At 49.5% G+C, this 21964-nt stretch overlaps 2 protein-coding genes across 6 annotated transcripts in view; one reads left to right on the top strand and one right to left on the bottom strand.

Moving 5' to 3' along the window:
- Positions 1-21964, top strand: part of PCBD1 (pterin-4 alpha-carbinolamine dehydratase 1) — a 1172580-nt gene that overhangs the window by 664653 nt on the left and 485963 nt on the right. The window lies entirely within an intron of this gene.
- Positions 8908-21964, bottom strand: part of SLC29A3 (solute carrier family 29 member 3) — a 50275-nt gene continuing 37218 nt past the window's right edge. For both annotated transcript variants that reach the window (XM_050803631.1, XM_050803632.1), the window contains 3 exons: positions 20535-20761; positions 16066-16228; positions 8908-10322 (listed from right to left, as the gene is read on the bottom strand). In XM_050803631.1, coding sequence (XP_050659588.1) covers positions 9668-10322; positions 16066-16228; positions 20535-20761 — 1045 coding nt within the window. In that variant the 3' untranslated portion in view covers positions 8908-9667. The remainder of the gene's footprint in view (positions 10323-16065; positions 16229-20534; positions 20762-21964) is intronic.

Below are 21964 nucleotides of genomic sequence, written 5' to 3' on the forward strand. Positions count from 1 at the left end.
TTCTCTGGAAATCTGATTAGAGGCCCTTCAAGGAGGTCACCGTGAAGATGCTAACAGGCCAGTTCAGGTGTGTGGCTCCTGACTCACGCCTAAAGCCACCTCCTGCATCCTGTGACCTATGACTGGTTCTCACTACTTGACCGGGACTGAAATTGTTGACAGATCTGTTTATTCCCCAGTTCTCTAAAAGGAATCCTCCCGACTCTGAAAGCAGTGTGCAGACTTCCTCTTTGCAATGATTTCTTGAAACAGTCAGCAGGACCTGCTGCACTTGCAGGCAGAACTCTGGAACTGGGCTATTATTTCTGTCATTCTTCCTCATTGAAAAAGTGGTCAGGATAACCTCTGCCCTGCCAACCTCCAAGGGCGATGGGAGGAGAAGTAATCATTCAGCCTGAATGGAGAGCTTTATGTGGATTAACTCATTTAATCTTCACAACAATCCCATGAGGATAGACACACTGTCAATCCCTTTTACAGATAAGGAAACAGAGACACAGAGAGGTTAAGAAACCTGCCCAAGATCACTGACTAATAAGACACAGAGTCGGGGTTCAAAATCAGGCAGTCTGGCCTCTAAGTCCCTGCCCTTAAGCACTGTGTTCTGTCCATTGCTCTGTCCAGGAACACCACTAAACAGGACAGGTCACTGTAACTTGGCACCCAGGGGCTCGGAAACCTTCTTGGAATGCGGACCCCTTTGACTATCTTATGTAAGCTATAGCCGCTCCCCCAAAGCACACAGACTTCTGCATATGATCTCAGGGGTTCCTTGAATCCCTCTTTCCACCCAGGGGCCCCAGATTAAGACCCACATAAGACTCTTAGAGGGAAGTAGCACAGACATAAGTCCAGAGGCATTAGAACTTTCTTGCCCTGGTTAAACTCCAAGGAGTGGGGCGGGTCAGTGCAGTAGTGATGGAGGCTGTTGAGTGAGAGTGCTGGGAAGAGGACCTCACATCCTTCAGCCTGGAGTGAGTGCATGGGAAGTGGGCTAGGAATGTGGGGACTTTTTCCAGAATCAGAACAGCACCAGTAAGACCTAGTGTTTGATGGATCAGTATTAATTACACTTTACAATAATCTATGATATATTTCAAAATAGCTAGAAGAGAATCATTTCGGCCAAGTGTGATGACTCACGCCTGTAATCCCAGCACTTTGGGAGGCCGAAGTGAGTAGATCGCTTAAGCTCAGGAGTTCGAGACCTGAGTAGATTGCTTAAGCTCAGGAGTTCGAGACCAACATAGGGAGACCCTGTCTCTATCAAAAATTAAAAAATAAATAATAAAATAATTTAAATGTTTCTAGTATAAAGAAAAGACAAATATTTAAGGCGATGACTATCCCAATTGCACTGATTTGATCTTTACAAATGATATCAGTGTATTATCATATGTACCCTGAAAATATGTACGTCTATTATGTATCAATACAAAATTACATTAAAAAATGTAAAACAATGGCACTTTTCTCACCAATATTTTGTTTTGGAAAATATAGTTACATTTCATTTTTTTGAAAAGCTGGGCACTGTGTCACATGCCTGTAGTCCCAGCTACTTGGGAAGCTGAGGTGGGAGGATCACTTGAGACTAGGAGTTGGAGGTTGCAGTGAGCTGTGATTGCACCACTGAACAGCCACTGCACTCCAACCTCAGCAACATAGTAAGACTCCATCTCTTAAAATGTATATAATAAATAAATAAATAAATAAGAAGAACAGCACTGAGGATGCTCAATCTCCTTGGGCCTCTGGGACTTAATTTGTTAGAAACTGTTGGTCAGCGTAGGCCTGGTGCCAGCTGGTTTACAGTAGCCCAAGCATGGTAGAGGTTGGACTTGGTGGCCTCAGGGCCCCACCAGCTCTAGGCATATGTTTTAAGTTGGGAACAGAAGGCATGGTTATCCTAGGACTTCATACTTTACTCTTCTCCGTGTCTGGGAAGATGGACCCACCCACAGTTCCTTGGCATGTTGGAGAGGACAGGCTTGAGGCATGTGGCACATGAGATCCAGATGGTGAACCTCTCTGCCTATATCACATGCTCTGTAAATCTTGCTCTTGCCTTCATGAACCTTATGTTTCAAGTGCCTATAATAAATGCAGCCTTGGGTATTGATGACCAGTGACCCCTCAGTGCCACCATAGAAGGACTGAGGGCAGGCTGGGTGGCCCCTGTCCCTCACACCAGACAAGTTCCTCCTGACTCTGCTTCTCCCCCCTCCTTACCCTGTCTACCCAGCGTGTGCTCTGGGTGTCCTCAGATCCACAAACCATTTAAACTGGAATTGCCCTTCTCAATCTTTTAAGGCAGCAGGGTGAAGAGGAAAGACAGGCTTTGGAGCCTCCTAACTCTGGTCTGAATTCTAACATGGTCTCTTATTGACTTTATCTTTCTGAGTCTCAGTTTCCTCATCTGTAAAATGGGGATGACCCACCCCACCTGGCAGGGATACTGTACATAGGCACAGCCTGACCATAGTAGCTGCTTAATGATCTGCACTTCCCTTTACTTTGATGTAGACCACACTCATCCTGCTGCAGAAGCAGGGCCTGCTCCCAAGCTCATGGCCAGCAGTGGATTGCAGAGCCCAGGTCGGATTGTTGATACACTCTGATCTCCTTAGCAAACAGTCATTTGACTACACCTGTAGTGTTCTCATTTTTTGCAATATGAATAGGCTGAGGATTTTCCAAGGCTTTAAGTTCTGCTTCCTTTTTGCTTCACCATTCCATGTTTAAGTCATTTCTCTTTTCTCACATGTTATTAGGAGGAGCCAAGCCACACTTTCAATACATTGCATAGAAATGTCCTCAGCTAAGCATCTTGTTTCATCACTCTCAAGTTCTACCTGCCACAAAACACTAGAATACAAACACAGTTCAGTCAAGCTCCTTCACATTTGTCTTAGTCTGTTCATGCTGCTATAACAAAAATATCATAGACTGGGTGGCTCATATACAACAGAAATTTATTCCTCACAGTTTTAGAGGCTGGGAGGTCCCAGATCAAGGTTGCAGCAGATTTGGTATGTGGTGAGGGTCTGCTTCCTGGTTCACAGAGGGCCATCTTCTCACTGTGTTCTCACATGGCACAGGGGTGACGGAGCTCTGCTGAGTCTCTTATAAGGTTACTAATCACATTTATGAGGGTTCTACTCTCATGATCTAATCACCTCCCAAACATCCAACCTCCTAATACCATCAGGTTGGGGGTTAGGATTGGAACATGTGAATTTGAGGGGGACACAAACATTCATCTGTAGCACCAGGCTCCATTCCAAATGTTTTATGTGCATCGCTAGTATATCATCATAACCGGGTATGAGAGCAGTACTACAATCGCCCCTAGTGTTCAGATGAGAAAACGGAGGCGGGGATTGGACCTTCAGTCATACAGCCAGGAACTAATAAGGACTCAAACCTAGGCAGAACGACTCCAGAGCCCAGGCTCTCGTAACCCCATTGGAACTACACCGGTTTCTAAAGGGCATCTTTGTTCATGGCTGTGCATTCATGATAGTGATAGAATGGGTACTGGGGTACCCAATTTTCCAGCTGAGGCATAGAAAAAACAGTGAAGCAGCCTGTCCAAAGGAGAAAGTGAGTGGTCTGGGGTCTTGGATTTCCAGCTTTCTACCCAGTGTATCCTGCCCCCAGGTCGGGCATGCCTGGGTAGGCAGATCCAGGTGGGGGGCCTGAGCATCAAACAAGTGTCAGGTTCTAGGCCTGGGGGCCAGGCAAGGGGCCTGGCAAGTCCATTGCGCACTGGGTACAGGGTACAGCCTGCCACAGGGAAGCAGCTGGCATTGCAACGAGTTGTCCAGGCAGCAGCAAAACCTGGAAGAAAACCAAGTTTGTTGAGGATCTATCATATGCCAGGTACTTTGCATATGATATTAGGGCTTATTTAATCTTTCTACAGCCTTGAGAGGCTTCTCATTTTATTTTTTATTTTTTTTAGAGACACAGTCTCACTCTGTTGCCCAGGATGGGGTGCAGTGGTGCAATTCTAGCTCACTGTAACCTCCACCTCCTGGGCTCAAGCAATTCTCCTGCCTCAGCTTCTTGAGTAGCTGGGACTATAGGCATGCACCACTAGGCCTGGCTAATTTTTGTACTTTTTTTTTTTTTGTAGTGACAGGGTCTTACTATGTTGTCCAGGCTCATCTTGAACTCCTGGCCTCAAGTGATTCTCCCGCCTCAACCTCCCAAAGTGCTGGGATTGTAGGTGTGAGCCACCATGCCTGGCTGGCTTATTTTAGACATCAGAAAAGCGCACCAGCAGGATGTGGCTAAAGTGACCCAGCTAGGAGGTGGCAGAAACAGCATTCCAACTTCAGTCTGCATGTCTGAATCCTGTGACTGTCAATTCCTTGGCCCTGTGTTGTGGCCCTGGAGCTCCTATAACTTCCAGTCAAGCGCCGGAACTGTTCTTAGCGGGGAGCACAGTGCCAATGGGTCAGTTGGCTGGAACCTTGTAGGGGCAGAGAGCATGGCTATCTTTGTCACTCTCCTTCAGGGTCAAGCCCAGGGAAGCCTGAAGTTGAGTTCGCCATCTCAGGCTGAGGCTGCCCTGGACTTCCTGAGTGGCAGAAACCTGGTGGCAGTAGGGGGTGTGCACTGTGCCCTGAGTTGCCTGCTGCAAAGGCTGTGACCCATGGTGCAGCTCTTGCGTATGTGGGCTGGGGAGTGGGTGTGACTGGGGTGAAAGGCTGGCTCAGTGGCACAGCAGATGGTCACAGCTCTGGGACTTACTATTATCCCTATTTTACAGATGAGGAAATGAGACTCAGGAATGTTGACTCACACAGATGGTGCCTTGTGGGGCTGGGAGCAAGACTTCCTGACCTCTAAAGCTGTGTCTCATGTCCCACAACCCTGCTGTTCCAAGACAGGTTTATCAGCAGCGAGCCATGCAGGGGTCACCTCAGCAGCAGGGGCTGGTGAAGTGTGTGCAACTTAATCTGTCATCTCCAGGCCCTACCATCACCACCTACCTCCCCGCTTGTGCTCCACACTACCTACAAATCATCTAACAGATGCCTCCTCCACTTCTTTGAAAGTTATTCCCCTGCAACAGAGCATGAGAGACCCCCACTACTCCTTCCCCAGTAGCCAGCTCTATGGCTACATGACTAGTCCTAGCTTCTACCTGATGGTGGGGCAGAAATTCTTTCTAGGATCCTGCTGGAGTCAATGCTGGACCAGGGACCAGGCAGCCTCAGCGAGTGAGTGAAGAGCAACAGTGACTCAGGCCCAGAGGCATACTGGCACTGACAATGCTGCCACCAAGGAAGTGATGATGGTAGAATAGGCACGAGGTGCTCCCACTCAGAAAGCCCACCAAGTGGAGACATGCATGGGCTCTCAGTTCACATTCAGCTGGAATATACTATAAATATGCCAACAGGCTTTCTGCCCTCTTCTACGTGGAGTTCTCTATAAAAGCGTGACATTGGCTCAAAAGTGAAGCGCCCACATCACCTCCGAGCCGATGAGGAGGCTGAAGCCTTCTCCCTGGAGCACAGAGTGGAAGGCAGCTGAATGAGGGGTCTTTGCTCATAATAGCGCCCCTGGTTGAAGTTCCCCCCAGCTCCTGCATATGTAGGAACAAGCATGTTCTCAGAAATCCCTGTTGCCCACTGGTTGAAGAGTCCACTCGTGCGGCTTTGTTAATTGAATAATGGAGAAAAATGGTCGGGCATGGTGGCTCATGCCTGTAATCCCAGCACTTTGGGAGGCCGAGGCGGGAAAATTGTTGAGTCCTCCCACCTTCTCACATTTTATTATAAGCAGTCAGGAGGAGCCAAGCCACACTTTCAATACATTGCGTAGAAATGTCCTCAGCTAAACATCTGATTTCATCACTCTCAAGTTCTACCTTTCACAGAACACTAGAACACAAACACAGTGTTTGCTTGCGTGGTTAGAGACCAGCCTAGGCAACACGCTGAGGCTCTGCCTCTATAAAAAATTTAAAAAATAATTAGCTAGGTGTGGTGGCATGCACCTGTGGTCCTAGCTCATAGGGAGGCTGAGGTGTGACGATCGCTTGAGCCCATGAGGTGGAGGCTGCAGTGAGCTGTGATCATGCCATTGCACTCCAGCCTGGGTGACAGAGACCTTGTCTCAAAGAAACCAAAAAATTAAAAATTAAGAAGGAGGAAAATGAACATCTGTATGGTGCCCTAAAAACTGCCATTTGGAATTAAATCAGAGAACTCTTAGACAACGACAACCTCTCAAGGCACCCCCTCTACCTCCCTCATTGAAAACTCCCCTCCTCTTTGGTGAGTTTTGTTCACCCCTCCAAACATACTAGCTGGTTCACAAGCCTGCTGGGTTCACATGAGACTTGAGATCCAGAGCAGCCGAAGCCCATGAGCTGCTTCTCACAGCGAAGGGTTATTGAACTCCCCAACCATCCTTCTGCCTGGAGATGGATTTTCATTTTCCTTCCTCCCTCCCTGGGAGGGAATGACCCTCTGTGAAGTGCCCACTAAGGTGAGTAACCAAGCAAAGTGAGCGAAAGCCTGGATGATCCCCAACAGCCAAGCCGCCAGCCCCTCCCAACAGAGTGACCTCTCCTCCCCTGGCAAAGTGGATGCAACTTAGTCTATCATCTCCATGCCCTACCATCATCACGGCCGGCCCCCCAACTCCCCGTGCTCCACACTAACTGCAAATCATCTCTCTAATGGAGATGCCTCCTCCACTTCTTTGAAAGCCATTTCCCTACAACAGAGCATGAGAGACCACCACTACTCCTTCCCCAATAGCTGCAAGGTGATCGCTCCAAGGTGGTCCCCATCTCTGAGCTCAGAGACTGCTGGTTTACTTTAAGGCAGGCATGGTGCCCATTTCTTTTTATTTTTCTTTTTTCTTTTTTCTTTTTTGAGATGGAGTTTTGCTCTTTTTGCCCAGGCTGGAGTGCAATGGCATGGTCTCAGCTTACTGCAACATCTGCCTCCCGGGTTCAAGTGATTCTCCTGACTCAGCCTCCTGAGTAGTTGGGATTACAGCTCCCGCCACCACATCCAGCTAATTTTTGTATTTTCAGTAGAGACAGGATTTCGATGTGTTGGTCAGGCTGGTCTTGAACTCCTGACCTCAGGTGATACACCTGCCTCGGCCTCCCAAAGTGCTGAGATTACAGGCGTGAGCCATCGCGCCCAGCTAATTTTTGTATTTTCAGTAGAGATGGGATTTTGACATGTTGGTCAGACTGGTCTCGAACTCCTGACCTCAGATTGTCCGCCTGCCTTGGCCTCCCAAAGTGCTGGGATTACAGGCATGAACCACTGTGCTCGGCCCATGCTTCTCATTTCTAAAACACTTATGATTGAGATGAGTCACCAGCTAGACCAACACCCCAAATCATCCACAGCATTAAAGTCAATGAAGAAACCAAGGGGGAGATTTCAGGCTCCTGCAAAGGGAAGGGAAAATTTTTCCTTTTTGGTAGGTATCGAGTTCAGAAACCCTTTCAAGGTGTCCTCTTTAATTCTCTGGCCAAGGAGAGGGAATATGTACTAGGCTGAGACGGCAGGGAACATGAACTGCTGCCACCGGCTGGATTACTGACTGCTTCTCAGTTTCATCAGCCTCTGCAGGGCACCACTGAGCCAGTGCGCTTCTGCAGAGAAGCAGAGGGCTGATTCACAGCTCTAGGGGTTGCCACATCTTGGGGGCAAGTTCTGTTCTTTCTGCAGGACTCTTGAGAGAGAGCTCCTGGTCTGATCTGGTTCCTTTCTCTCTCTGATTCCCGAGCCATGCTGTTTTCCAAGGAACAGCCTTTTGGGAGCCTTCTAGACACCTGAAAAAAATATAAATTACTCTTCATGTCAGGAGATCGCCAACATGAGGGGCCACAGCCTCCCCAGATAAAGCAATGGAAACTGGGGGTTGTCTTTTGAAACAACAGCTTCAATATACACAACTATCTGCAACAAACCAGAACAAAGCAACACCTAATTCTGCTGATCGAAGCTTCAGACCTCCAGAGATGTTCACAAAAAATAAACCTGTGAAAGCCAAGGTGCTCGCTGGTCCTGCAATGCATGAGACCCGGGGCCAGACACCTCCCTGCTTCTCTAGGCCTCTTTCCACCCTCTCCACCTGCGGCTGGCTGGGCTTTAGTGCACAGGGACATGGAAATCAGAGGAAGAATGGAGGGAATTTATTCCTTCAGCTCCCTCCTGCAGGGTTACAGCAGGCTGGATGTGTCCCATCCCATCCCCAGACAAAGTCACTCCCTAGGTTCTAGAAGGACTCCCTCCCGCCCACCACATCAGGCTTGAGCTGGAATGGCCTCCCTATTACTAGTTTTTGGATAGAATGCACAACCCCCTGGGGTTCCTACACCTGCTCTTAAAATATCCTCAAGGTTGCAGTGAGCCAACATTGCGCCACTGCACTCCAGCCTGGGCAACAGAGCAAGACTTCATCTCAAAAAAAAAAAAAAAAAAAAAAAAAAAAAAAAAAAAAAAGAAAATCCTCAAATTAGGCTGGCACAGTGGCTCACACCTGTAATCCCAGCACTTTGGGAAGCTGAGGTGGGAGGATTGCTCGAGCTCAGGAATTCAAGACCAGGTTGGGCAACATAGTAATACCCCATCTGTATGAAAAATTTTAAAAATACAGAAATTAGCCAGCCATGGTGGTGTGCACCTGTAGTCCCAGCTACTCAGGAGGCTGAGGCTGGAAGATCACTTGAGCCCAGGAGTTCAAGGCTGCAGTGAGCTATGATTGAGCTACTGCACTCCAGCCTGGGTGACAGAGTGATATCTTGTCTCAATAATTAGAATAATACAATTTTTAAAAATTCTCAAATTGCCTAATCTGAGTATGCCATTGCTTGTTAAGACTCTGACTAACAGAAACATCAATGAGGCTTACATAGAATACTCAAGTATTTATTATGCCCTTAAACCAATGGCTTTGATATGTTGTAAATAGGAACACTAAAAGACCCTCATCTTGACCCAGGCTATAGACCACCAGGCCATGAGGATCCCTCTTTGAAAACCCAAGCCAGACACACTTGATCCCTTGCACAGGGAGGCCCTCTGGTCCCTCTGGAATGAAGCATTCGTGGAAGGCCCGTCTTTCTGGGTTTTCCAGTCTGGTTGGTGGGCAGTTGTTCACCCACAGAACACAGGGGTCTGAGTCTTGGGCCTGAGGACTGACCATGCCAGGGGGAATTCCATGCCAGGGAGACCCCTTCAGGGTAAGGAGGGCTGAGCATTTGCTTGCATCTCACTGTCAGCTGGAATGAGCACAGCTGGGAGGATGCAAAGAGCCCATGGCTGGGTTTTGGCACTGGCTTTGTAACAACTCTAGGGCGAACACTGGCAGCACCTTTGAAGGGCTAGAAAGAAGGTGGAATGTTAACCATCGGCTGTGAAGGGAGTACCCCTGCTTTGTACTATTTCTTCTTCAACTGTCTCAGAGTGTTCTGTTAACGTGTCTGGAATATCTGCCTCGCATGGAATGGGCATGGACGTGGCTCACTGGCATCTTGGGAGGGATGAGGCCAGAGTGTGCTCTGCTCTCTGTCCCAAGCGAAACTCTAGGCCTCTCCTCCATGGCCCCCAGCCTTCTTGCACTCTGTCCTCATCTTCCAAGGCTCTGAAGCACCAATGTCCTCGTGTCCTCCCTCCTAGATGAGGTGCACCAGGAGGGTGGAGCAGGCTGAGCCCAGCGTTAAGCCCAAGCACAGATAAAAGGACATCACCACCCCCGTGGCCTCGGCCAGCTCTCTGGGCACAATCTTAGGCCCATAGAGGAGGGCTAGGGTGCTGAGGTAGCCGTTGCTGAGCCCCAGCAGGGAGCTGAGGAGTGCAGGGTACACATCAGACTGAAAGACCACGGTCTTCAGGTGGACACGGGGCTGGTAGTTACAGAGCACAAAGAGGGGGATGAGGCAGGTCCGGAGGAGCACGAACCCTGGCAGCGCCTTGCTGTTGGGCCCTGGCACCTGGATCCAGGCGGTGAGCTGCCGGCCACACAGGTCAGCAAAGTTGTACAGGAGGAAGGTAGTGAGGGGGATGAAGAACTTGGTGGTCCACAGTGAGCCTGAGTCCTTGTTAAGGGACTCGATGTTGGTGCAGACGGCGGGGTAGATGAGGCTGGTGATGAAGAAGACATAGGTGACACAGAAGCCCAGGCTGGCCGTCTTCTTCAGGATGGGGCGGAGAGGGGGTGTGTGGGAATCACTGAATCTGGAGGCCACCAAAGGGACACTGGGGGAGTCCTGAGGAAGTTCCTGTTCACCAGAAAAGACACGGGCCACAAGAACAGGCCTCATGTAGTACCTGCGGGGAGGAGACAGGGCCACCGTCAAGCAGGTTGTTTGGGATCTGAGTCAGCATAGCCAGGGATGGGCACTCAGAACAGAACCTTCAGCCCAGCATGGAAAGCCCAAGCCCCATATGCCTACAGCCCCAGCGTTCCCTGAGATGATGGATGCTGTCGCGAGGTGGTCAGAGGAAGGCCTGCACTGTGCCTGGCCGGCCTGCCTGCCAGCCAGCGTGGTGGGCATGCCACGAGCAGGGACAGAGGAAACCAGGACTGACCACCGCATGGTGAGTCTGGGCCCCTGTCCTGGCTCACCTGTTTTTGTTATGTTTTAGGAGAATAGAGGTAAAATAGTATTAAAAATGCAAATTTATAAAATGATAAAATGAATACATGCTTGATACAACAAACCCAAATAATACAAAAAATAAATGGTATAGTATTAATAGAAAGAGGACTCTGACCTCTTCCCACTTCTGATTTTACTCCTTAGTGGTACTGGCTGTTAACATTCTAGGCCAGGCCTGATGGCTCATGCCTATAATCCCAATACTTTGGGAGACAGAGGCAGAAGGATTGCTTGAGCCCAGGAGTTCAACATCAGCCTGTACAACAAAGTCAAACCCTGTCTCTTCAAAAATGATGATAATAATAATAATTTAAAAATAAAATTAGCCAGGGGTGGTGGTACATGCCCGTAGTCCCAGCTACTGGGGAGGCTGAGGCAGGAGGATTGCTTGAGCCCAGTTGTTCAATATAGTGAGCTATGATCACATTACCACACTCCAGCCTGGATAACAGAGTGAGACCCTGTCTCAACAAAACAAAACAACAGAAAAACCAATCTGGTACATACTATTCCATGCACACACAAACAACACTCACACAGTTATATTTCTTAAGCAAGAGTGGGGTCAAGCCATACATATTGTAAAACTTTCTACAACAGTGTAATGCCTAAATACAATATATGTAAATAATATACACAAGTGCCTTATACTAACTGCCTAAATCCTGCATAACTGTGAAACATAAATGAATACATAAAATTGCATAAAGAACAGTATCGCGTGGCCATCCTTCTACACAGCAACACATGGCCTATGTCTCCCTTATGTTACTCTATGATGGTTCACCCAATGGATGTACAATTTAACTGCTCCCCTACTGATGGACACTTAGGTTGCCTCAACTTTTCATTACTACAGACGGTGCTGCAATGAATATCCCTACACATAAATCCTTGCACATGTATACTAGTATTTTGGTAGGGCAGACTTCTAGAAGAGGAAATTGCTGGACTAAAAGGTTTACACCTTTAACATTTTGATAGCTACTGATAAACTGCTCTCCTAATAGGTATTACCGGTTTAACTCTGCTCAGCACCATTTACCCACCCTAACTGAAGTAACGTGCCCTGTTCATCTCTACCAGAGCACCTGTTTAGTTCCTTCAAAAGATCTGACCACAATCTACAGCAATTGCATTGGCTTACTTGTTTATCATGTGTCTCCTTCGGTAGAAGACAAGTTCTTGTCACGTCTGTAATCCCAGCACTTTGGGAGGCTGAGGTGGGCAGGTCACCTGAGGTTAGGAGTTCAAGACCAGCCTGACCCAATGGTGAAACCCTATCTCTACTAAAAATACAAAGATTAGCCAGGCATGGTGGTGTAGTGTGCGACTGTAGTCCCAGCTACTCGGGAGGCTGAGGCAGGAGAATCGCCTGAACCCGGGAGGTGGACATTGCAGTGAGCCAAGATCACGCCACTGCACTCCAGCCTGGGTAACAGAGTAAGATTCCATCTCAAAAAAAAAAAAAAAAAAAAAGAAAAGAAAAGAAGAAGAAGAAGACAGGTTCCTGGAGCAATGACTACATTTGACTGTTTCTAGCTAAATCTTCAGGCACAGAGCAGTCCTTCAACACAGGACTGTTGAAAGAACTGAGAAGTAGCCTATAGAAGTGTCTTCCATATCTTCAACACTGAATATCATCAATCTCTCCAACTTCTGCTACTCTGACCAGTGAGAAAGCTTAGATCACTTTCCCTTACTGTGTGACCTTGCTTGGGCCACTCAACCTCTCTGGGCCCCAGGTATCTGAAAACCAGAAGATATAGGCTGACTGTATTAATGCAGCTCAAACAGAGGGAATTGGTGTAGGGGTGTGTGTGTAAGCGGTAACGTGGTTCTGGTTTCAGCCTTGTCTCTGCCTCCCTGTGTGATCTTGGGCCAGGCACACCCCTTTCTGGGCCTGCTTCCTCCTCTGTAAAATGGAGGTTTCATACAGTCAAGTTTTGAAGCCCCAGTTAGTCCTCCTACCCTAAGGACCTGCAGATAACTCGCATGTGGGTGGTGGATGAGTAGGTGTGTGGGAGGGCCGCTCCCCAGAATCACTCTCGAGTGGCGGTGAACGGGGTGCTTTAGCCAAGAGCCCTGTCTGGTTTCACAATCTATCTAGGGAAAGGAATATTCTTACTTCCCCTCTATTCAGCGTTGTCAGGTCCTTGCCTTAAGTCTGCTCTCAGGAAATTCCCCACCAAGTTCCTCTGGTCACAGCTCTTCCTCCTAAGTTCTTCCAAATTTTCCTGCGTCACCTCACCCTCCCAAATGTAGGATGGGCGAACTTGCCTCTTCAGGAAGATTTAGTTCAAGCAGACCTGGAAGCACAGCTCTCTCCATGAGCCCCATCCTTAGAGAAGTGTCTATGAGCCCACAAATCCTGACCCTAGTTTTAATCAGCAAAGAAACAGAAGCTTCTGTCCAGGCACAGTGGCTCGTGCCTATAATCAATCCCAGCGCTTTGGGAGGCTGAGGCAGGTGGATCACTTGAGGTCAGGGGTTTGAGACCAGCCTGGCCAACATGGTGAAACTCTGTCTCTACAAAAAATACAAAAATTAGCTGGGCGTGGTGGCCCATGCCTGTTGTCCCAAATACTCGGGAGGCTAACTTGAGGATTGCTTGAGCCCTGGAGATCAAGGCTGCAGTGAGCCGTGATTGCACCACTGCACTCCAACCTGGGTGACAGAGTGAGACTCTGTCGCAAAAAAAGAAAAAGAAAAAGAAATAGAAAAGTCTACAGGATAGCATGGTCCTGGGTGTTCTCTGTCTCACACGCTCAGCCGTAAGGGACTCTGGCCTGCCCAAATGAGACTAGGAACTAGGGTGACCAACCATCCTGGTTTGCCTGAAACTGTCCTGGTTTTAATACTTACAGTCCCTTGTCCTGGGAGCTCCTTTGGCTCTAGGCAAGCAAGGCAGGTTGACTACCCTGCTGGAAACAGACCACCCAAAGCACCAGAAATAGGACATGAGGAAACAGAACAAGGAATGGGGCGACCCTCCCGTTCCTCTGTTCATTCAGTGGCTGCAGAATCATTTAAGGCACAACGCTGAGGTGTCAGGCAGTGTACAGGATGCTGGGGGATGGACAGCCAGCCAGGCAGGAGGAAGCTCGGGGACGTCAGCCTGGAGCCACAGCTAGGCAATTTCTGATGACAGCCCTGAAGGGGCGGGGAGAGCTGGGCAGCCCAGGCGTCTGTAGGTGCCTGGGATACTGCATAGCTCAAGCAGATCAGCCTCCTCCTACCGTCCTGAACCCTGAGGACTGCTGAAGCGGTGAAGAGTCCTACAGCTGAGGAAAGTGGCTCACTCCCAGCCCAGGGGGAATCGATGTTCTGCTGAAAGGCTGGGGGTTCTAGGGGTTAAAGAGGTGACTCTCCTCATGAGGACAGGGAGAACAAATGATGAGAAAGGGCCCTTGCAGTCGCGAGCCAGGGATATAGCATGAGCCGGTGGGGAGAGGATACTCCGGAAACAGCTCCGGTCCTGCCTGTGACTCACCAGATGAGTGAGCTGGGGCATGCTTGTGAACTCTCCTAAGCCTCAGTTTCCCCAGCTCTCAAGCGAGAAAATACAATCACAAATGCACAGATTGTCATAAATCATAAACAAAAATATACACGTAAACTGCTTAGCTTTGTGCCACTGCAAAAAATAGCTTCCTGTGGAACAGGGCCGCATCAGGGGCAGATCTCTCCCCAGCTCTGCTGGCTCACGCACCTGGCACACCACTTAGCCTTCTCTTGGTCTTAGTTTCCTTACCCATTAAATGGGGATAACTCCTGCCTTTCCTATATCAAATAATAGTGGAGAGGAAAATGCTTTGAAAACAATAAAACATGAGAGAAAGACAAGGGTTGTTTTTGTAAAAAGCAGCAGGAAGCAAGAAAGCAAAAGGAGGAACTGGAGAGAGAAAGCAAGAGTAAGACTCGAGGCGAGAAAACAGGTCCTAGAGGTGGAAAGAAGCCCCATAAGGCAGCAAGCTGTCCAAGCACAGGTTTGGAGTCATCTTAAAATCCTGCCTGGCTCTACTACCTACTGGCTCTGAGATTCAGGCAAGTAATTTAACCTCTTTATGCCGGGCACTGTGGCTCATGCTTGTAATCCTAGCACTTTGGGAGGCTGAGGCAGGAGGATCACTTGAGCATAGGAGTTCAAGACCAGCCTGGGCAACACAGTAAGACTCTGTCTCTACAAAAACTGTTTTTTGTTTTTCTTTCTCTTTTTTTTTTATTTATTTTTTTGAGATGGAATCTTGCTCTGTCACCCAGGCTGGAGTGCAGTGGCATGATCTCGGCTCACTGCAAGCTCCGCCTCCCAGGTTCACGCCATTCTCCTGCCTCAGCCTCCCGAGTAGCTGGGACTACAGGCGCCCACCACCATGCCTGGCTAATTTTTTGTATTTTTAGTAGAGACGGGGTTTCACTGTGTTAGCCAGGATGGTCTCGATCTCCTAACCTTGTGATCTGGCCCGCCTCGGCCTCCCAAAGTGTTGGGATTACAGGCGTGAGCCACCGTGTCCGGCCTACAAAAACTTTTAAAAAAAATAGCTGGGTGTGGTGGTACACCTGGAGTCCCAGCTATTTGGGAGGCTGAAGTGGAAGGATAGCTTGAGCCCAGGAGGTCAAGGCTGCAGCAGGCCATGATTGCATCACTGCACTCCAGCCTGGCCCGCAGAGTGAGACCCTGTCTCTTCAAAAACAACAGCAATTTAATCTCTCTGAACCTTGGTTTTCTAATCTGTGCATGGGAATAATAATAAATAATAATAGTACTGTACTCTAAGAGGAACAGAGGAGTGTGAGTTTGTGTTTTGTTTCTTTGTTTGTTTGTTTTTTAGAGAGACATGGTCTTGCTGTCACCCAGGCTGGAATTGCAGTAGTGCAATCAGCTCACTGCAGCCTCTAACTCCTGGGCTCGAGCGATCCTCCTACTTCAGCCTCCTGAGTAGCTGGGACTAGAGGCACATGGTGCTATGCCTAGCCAAGTTTTTATTTTTTGTAGAGACAGGGTCTCACTGTGTTGCCCAGAATGGGTCTTGAACTCCTGGGCTCAGGCAATCTACTGCCTTGGCCTCCCAAAGTGCTGGGATTACAGGTGTGCTCCACGGTGCCTGGATAGAGGTGTGAGCATTGAATGAGGTAGAACACATCACGCTAGCAGGAACACAGCGCTGGAATAAGGGGCTGTGTTTCACCAATGGGAACTACTGTTCACCATGATTAAACGTGAGGCTCCAACTGCTTGGGCGCAGCACAGAGCCAGCTTCTCACGTCTACCAGCCAAGCCAATTTGTTGAGCAACTGCTTTGAGTCATAGCACCTAGACAAGAAGCCAGCATAGAATTTGCTGAGAAAAAGAAGCATGGCCATAACTGGACACACAGGAAGGAGGCGCGGACAGTGAGTGGCAACTTCACCTGGCATACTCTAGCCTGGACAGCAGCAGGTAGAGTCCCATGCAGAGCACGAGGAAGATGGTGGCTGTCAGGAAGAAGGCCAGGGCGCTGTCCCTCACATCACTGGATGCAGCCAAGTCCACCAGGGAGGCCACGGCGCTGACCGTCCCGCCCATGGCTCCTCCTGCAGAGAACAGAGGACATGCAGAGATGGTGAGGGGTGGGCGAGGAGGAGGAGTGCCTGCAGGCCCCTCCCTGCTTGGGTTTCACAAACCAAAATAAAAATTCCTCAGTGCGAAAAATGCCAAAGCTCTCTCAGTGTCCTGAAGCCTCAGAGACAGGGAGGGCCCAGCAGCCAAGCATTTCCAGCGTTTCCTGAGTTTCCGAGGGGGTCGTGTCCCCCTCTCTCTGCCGGACTTGTCAGAGGCTGCTGCCTGAGGTGGCACATGGCCTCCAGGGGACCACCAGTCCGCTGCCTTTCCTGTTGCACCTCGGACCCTTGACCTCCATCTCTCTTTATTGCCCTTCTAGTAGGGGCTGAAATTTTAGATTTAGGGGCAGGAAGTGCCAGAGACCTCCGGATTTCCTCTTCTCTGTCCCCAGCCCAAAGCACCCACCAACCAAACTGGGAAGGAGGCTCAGGGGCTGCCCGGAGGCCACCCTTTCTAGGGTATCCTCACTGGCTATAAACCCCCACCATTGCCCACCCATGAGCTCACAGAACCTGCTGTGTACCCCAAGGCGACTGTGGCACCACACACATGTGAATGCATGTGTAACACATACAACACTCACACACACACAGTCACACACCTACGCACACACACAAGCACGCAACCACCCCACCACATGGAATGTTCTCCTTGCCAATGGCTTTGATACATATTACCCGTGAGACTGTGTGGCTGCCACACCTTTCACCGCTACCTAACAGAGGAGGCCACACGACTTACTGGGGTGCCAACGGGCCTAGGAGTCAGGCGGACGGATGTGTCACCCTGGACTCTGCTACTTGCTAGCTGGGACCCTAGGGGTAACGTGGCTTCTCTGACTTTACAGTGTGCTCGCTTGTAGAATGGGAATAACAACCCCGCCCTGTGTGGTTGCTTTGAGGACTGACTGAGATGATGTTCAGAAAGGGCCTGGCACACAGTAGCCTTCAACAAACACTATGCCCTGCCTTGCCACGATTGCACCATTGCTTCTGGGAGGCAGCAGACATGTATTTCTGTTCCTTAGAACCCTCACAGCCATGGGTCGTCTTCCTGTGCTGGCCACGAGTCAGAAGGCCTGTGTGCAGCACTGCTTGGGAACGCTGGCACCAGCATGGGCACATCACTTACTTTCTTCCCTGCCTGTGTTTATTTGCCTGGAAAGTGGGGCTAATACTTGTCCTGTTCATCACAGGTGACTGTAGTGAGGTGGAAACAGGACGATGAATGGAAAAGCACTGACTACAAGGCCAAGACCATCACCATCAATGTGGGAAGGGCCTGGTGGATGAGCCGGGTTGACTGGCAGGATGAACCTGCCCACTTCAGAAGATCAGAATGTCCATTCCTGAAGAGGAGGGAAGAAGTCTGGGTCCATGTGGGCATGGCCTGCTCTGTCTCCATCGGGCAGCTCTTACGCAGCACCACTTTCCTGCCCACTGTTGCACGAAGCAGAGGGGAAGCGGGACAGTCAGGCCCCGTCCACCATGGTGTGCCATCACGGCTCCCCATGCTCTGCCTGTGGCCTCTGTGGCTCTACAGAGAATAGCCTTTGGCCCGATGGAGGATCCTTTCCCCAGCCTCCCCGCCATAAGTTGTATTAGCCTGGGTAGTACTTGAGGGAGGGCAAAGGTATACAAATTAGCACTGTAATTAGGAACACAGACTCTAGAATCAAAACATCCGAGTCCAAACCTGGCTCTACTACTTCCAGTTATGTGACCTTCAGCAAGTCCTTAACCTCACTGTGCCTCTGTATCCTCATCTATACAATGGGGGTGTTAATCATACCCGCCTCATAGGGCTGTGATGAAGATTAAAAGGATTAGTACACGTGAAGCACTCAGAAGCCTGCCTGGCGAGGAGAAGTGCCAAATACCAAACAAATCCTTTCTGATTCCCAGTTAGGTGCTTGGCTATTTCTGTCCTTCTCACATCAAAGCAGCAACAACGGGTAAACCCTTTGCCAAGAGGATGCCCACTTCTGAGAAGCTGTAATCCCCGCCTAGACATTTTGTAAGAACTGGGGTTAAACTCAGTAAGACACTCCCCAGCCGCCCCAAGGAAGAGATCTTAACATCACTGCCTACTGATTTTCCTCTCTCTCTTTCCAACTTGTACAGAATTTACAATATTATCATCAACAACAAACCAGGCCTCCGGGAGCTCATCCTTCATGACTCTCTACTTTTATCTCATCAGTTATGGAAATACATGCAAATGAGGGGTTTAAAAAAACACCAGCGCAAAACAAATGAATTGTTCCTCAGATGCCAACGCATGTGGAATTCACAGACAGGCTGTGCTGGAAAAAAAGCAAGTGGGGCTGGCGAGGTGGCCTTGCGACCTCTGGGAGACTGGGACACCTTGATATTCCAGGGTGTTGGGTGCCCACAAGGGCCCCATACAGTGGTGACCATGGTTTAGACTCAGAGTCATTAATACTGGCATAGAAGTACTAAACTTCCCCACTTTTCTAAATAGACTTTCTGAAAAATCCACAGGAGACTCCCCATCCCTAGAAGATTACAGGTGGACAGAGGAACCCGAGGACTGCTTGTCAATGTAAATGGTAAGTTTGGTCACTGGCTCCTGGAGAGGCTGCCAGCAAGGATGGAAGGAACTAAGGGGACAAGAGCCTCCTTCTGAGACCACGGTGACAGAAGGGATTAAATCCCATGTCCAGTGGCCACTGCCTTTAGTCCAGAAATGCCCGTTTGAAAGCATCGCTAGTACGTGTTGCCTGCACCCAGGAAACTTAGCAACAGGTCCATTTTTATTTTATCTTAGGCTCAAGTGTTTCCCAGGATACAGCCAGAAGCCTAATCCGATCTCAGAAATGGCAAACAGATTGAAGCTCACATCTAGACTCTGACTGCTGAGAGTAACTGCCTCAAGTGCTGCGCTGAGAAGGATTTAGAAGCTCAGGATGAAAGATAGAGATCCACCAGTGATGTCTGGCACTGGCCTGAGTGGGGAAGGGACATACCCTTGTCAAAGTATTGTCATCCTGGCCACATGCTTCCCGGCGTTATTAACTGAGGGGCACAGCGCAGGTTCCTTGTGAAATTGCTGTCAGTGGGCAAATGTTTAGAGCTCTCATCTGCACAACAGGGGCATGTGGAGGGGCAGACACAGCAGCAGAGCCTCCAGTCTTGCTCCCAGGGACTGTGGCCTCCTGGCAAAGCACCAATGGTTCCTGACCCGCTCCTTTTTACCTGGCTGGGTCACCTGGGTGAGAGACGTGTGTGTCTCCAGCTTAGAGAACAAAACTGCCAAGGCCTCCGGAACAGGCTCATCAACATCAGCATCAAACGTCAGCTAGAGGGGTCAGCCCACGTTGTGCACAGGTACACCCACGGTATACCAAAACTTGGGGGAGCTGGGGATGAGAGTTTATTCACTGAGCCAGCAGCTCCGAGGGGACCAGTGCTTGTTCATCTTTGCATCCCCAGGACATAGCAGGTTCTCTATAAAATCAGAAAGGAAGAAAAGACAGAAGGAAGGAAAGGAGACAAGAAGGGAAAAAAGATAAGGAAAAGGAAAAATAGAAGAGGAATAGGAGAAGGAGAGAAGGAAAGGGAAGAAGACTGGTTTCAGGAACTGCATTTTGTAGGCAGACCATGTTATCCAAAAATAGCTGCAACTCCATCTCCCCTCCTGCCTACCTTCTCACAGTCACAGTGGGAGACCTGCATACTCTCCCAGAGGTGGGTCCATCTGTCTCGAGTCTGTGTGAGCTTATGGCTATGGTAGAACTGACCCTATGTGGCTTCTTTTGCTAAATCAGAAATAAAGCTTCTGCCTGGATCTCCTGAAATGCTGGCTTTTGCAACCCAGACACTATGCCATGAGGAAGTCAGAGTTGCCATTTGAGGTCCACATAGAGAGGAATGGAAGTCCCTGGCCCCAGCTCAGCCCTGGCTAAGCTGCCAGCCAGCAGCCACCACCAACACGCCAGCCAGGAGAGCGCGCCACCTGGAACTGGATCCTCCAGCTCCCTGTCGAGCTATGCTGGCTGATGCCATGGGGAGAAGAGAAGAGCTACACCTGCAAACTCCTGTCCGAGCTGCAAATTTGTGAGTAGTAGAAATGACCGTTGTTGTTCTAAGCCACTAAGTTTTGGGGTAGCTTGTTCTACATCACTAGATGACTGAAACACAAGTAGCACCCACGCCATTTCCTTTTCAGAAAAGGCCACCACATGCTCATCTCTGGCTCCCTCCCATGACTCCTGGGTGGATGAACCTGGTCAGCTGCCCGGACCCCGGCTCTCACCTGATATCAGCGCCTGGGAGTTTCTCATAGGGAAGGAGCCGGTCATGCCATAGATGCTGCTGCTGAAGACAGTGGAGGCACCGCTGAGGATCACCATGCAGACAATGGTGACTGCAAAAAAGCCACGGGTCCAGGAGGAGGTGTCCACCTTCACCAGTGCGGTTATCACCATGAAGATGGCCAGGATGACCGTCAGTGAGGACAGGACACGGATGTGGACCGCAACCCTGGGGCGAGGATACCAGAAGCTGTTAGACACCCCTTTGGGGCTCCTGTGTGGGCTGGGGCTGGTGAGCCACCTTAAGGGAAGCAGGCGGGCTTAGCAGTTAGGACTATTCACTCTGCAGTCAAGAGGCCTGAACTCGAATCCTGCCTTCCTGGCTCCCTAGCTGTGTGGCCTTGGGTAAGGGACTCAGTTGCTCTGGTTTCAGCTTTTGAACTTGTACAATGGGGAGAGCTGATTCAACTCATGTGGGGGTGTGGTGGAAGAGGTGAGCAGTGTGGGGTGCAGAGGGCAGTGCCTGGCTCGGGACCAGCGCTCAGTGGGTACTGCTGCTTTTCACCTTGCTGTGAGGTTCGAGGACACGAGGACACCAGGATGTTCGAGGCAAACCCCTGCTCTTCCTGCCATAGGGCTGAGCTCCTGCTGGCTTTGTCTAGTGTTTAAACAGAGCAGCCACCCACTGAGCTTCCTTTCCCCAAAACTTAGCAGGAGGTTTGGGGGGAAAGGGAAGAAAATCATCATCATCATCATCACCATCATCATCATCATTGCAAACATTCAAACAGTATTTAATGCATACTTTTCTAGCACTCTTCTAGGCATTTTCTATATGCCAGTGTGTTTGATTCTTATACTGGTTCTGTAAGACAGGTATTCCTACCTATCTCATGTATACAGATAAGGAAGTTGAGGTCAGAGAGGTTGAGGAACTTGCTCAAAGTCACTCAGCAATGAACCCAGGAGGTCTGGCTCTGGTCAGTTCTCAGAATGATGTTCTACTGCCTCCCCTGGAGTGAGGAAATATGGATGGCACAGAAGTGGTGGTCAGGGCAGGGGCATCCTCCTGTGATGGCCTCAGTCATCATGGGGAGCAGCTGATGCCAAATGAGTGCTGCCTGGGGCCAGGGGAACCCTCACACTCCCTAGCACCAGGCCTGCGTATGAGCCATGCACTCTTCCCAGCCCCCATACTGGCCTGGGGAGAAAAGCAGGGAAGGAATCTATCTGAGAAGCTGCACATTTTTATTCTAGGGAGCAAGAACATCATCTCAAGGGGCTGCTTAAATCATCAGATTAGACTAAGCTTTAAACCGGATTGGATGTGTAGTTAATTTTCCTGCTAACCAGTGGGAGGGGCTGGGAGAAAAGCCAGATTCCGTAACTTTTTTTTTTATTAAAAAAAGAAAAATTTGAACAGTAGAAAAAA

Source organism: Macaca thibetana, chromosome 9 (assembly GCF_024542745.1).
Source record: "Macaca thibetana thibetana isolate TM-01 chromosome 9, ASM2454274v1, whole genome shotgun sequence".
Lineage (NCBI taxonomy): Eukaryota > Metazoa > Chordata > Mammalia > Primates > Cercopithecidae > Macaca > Macaca thibetana.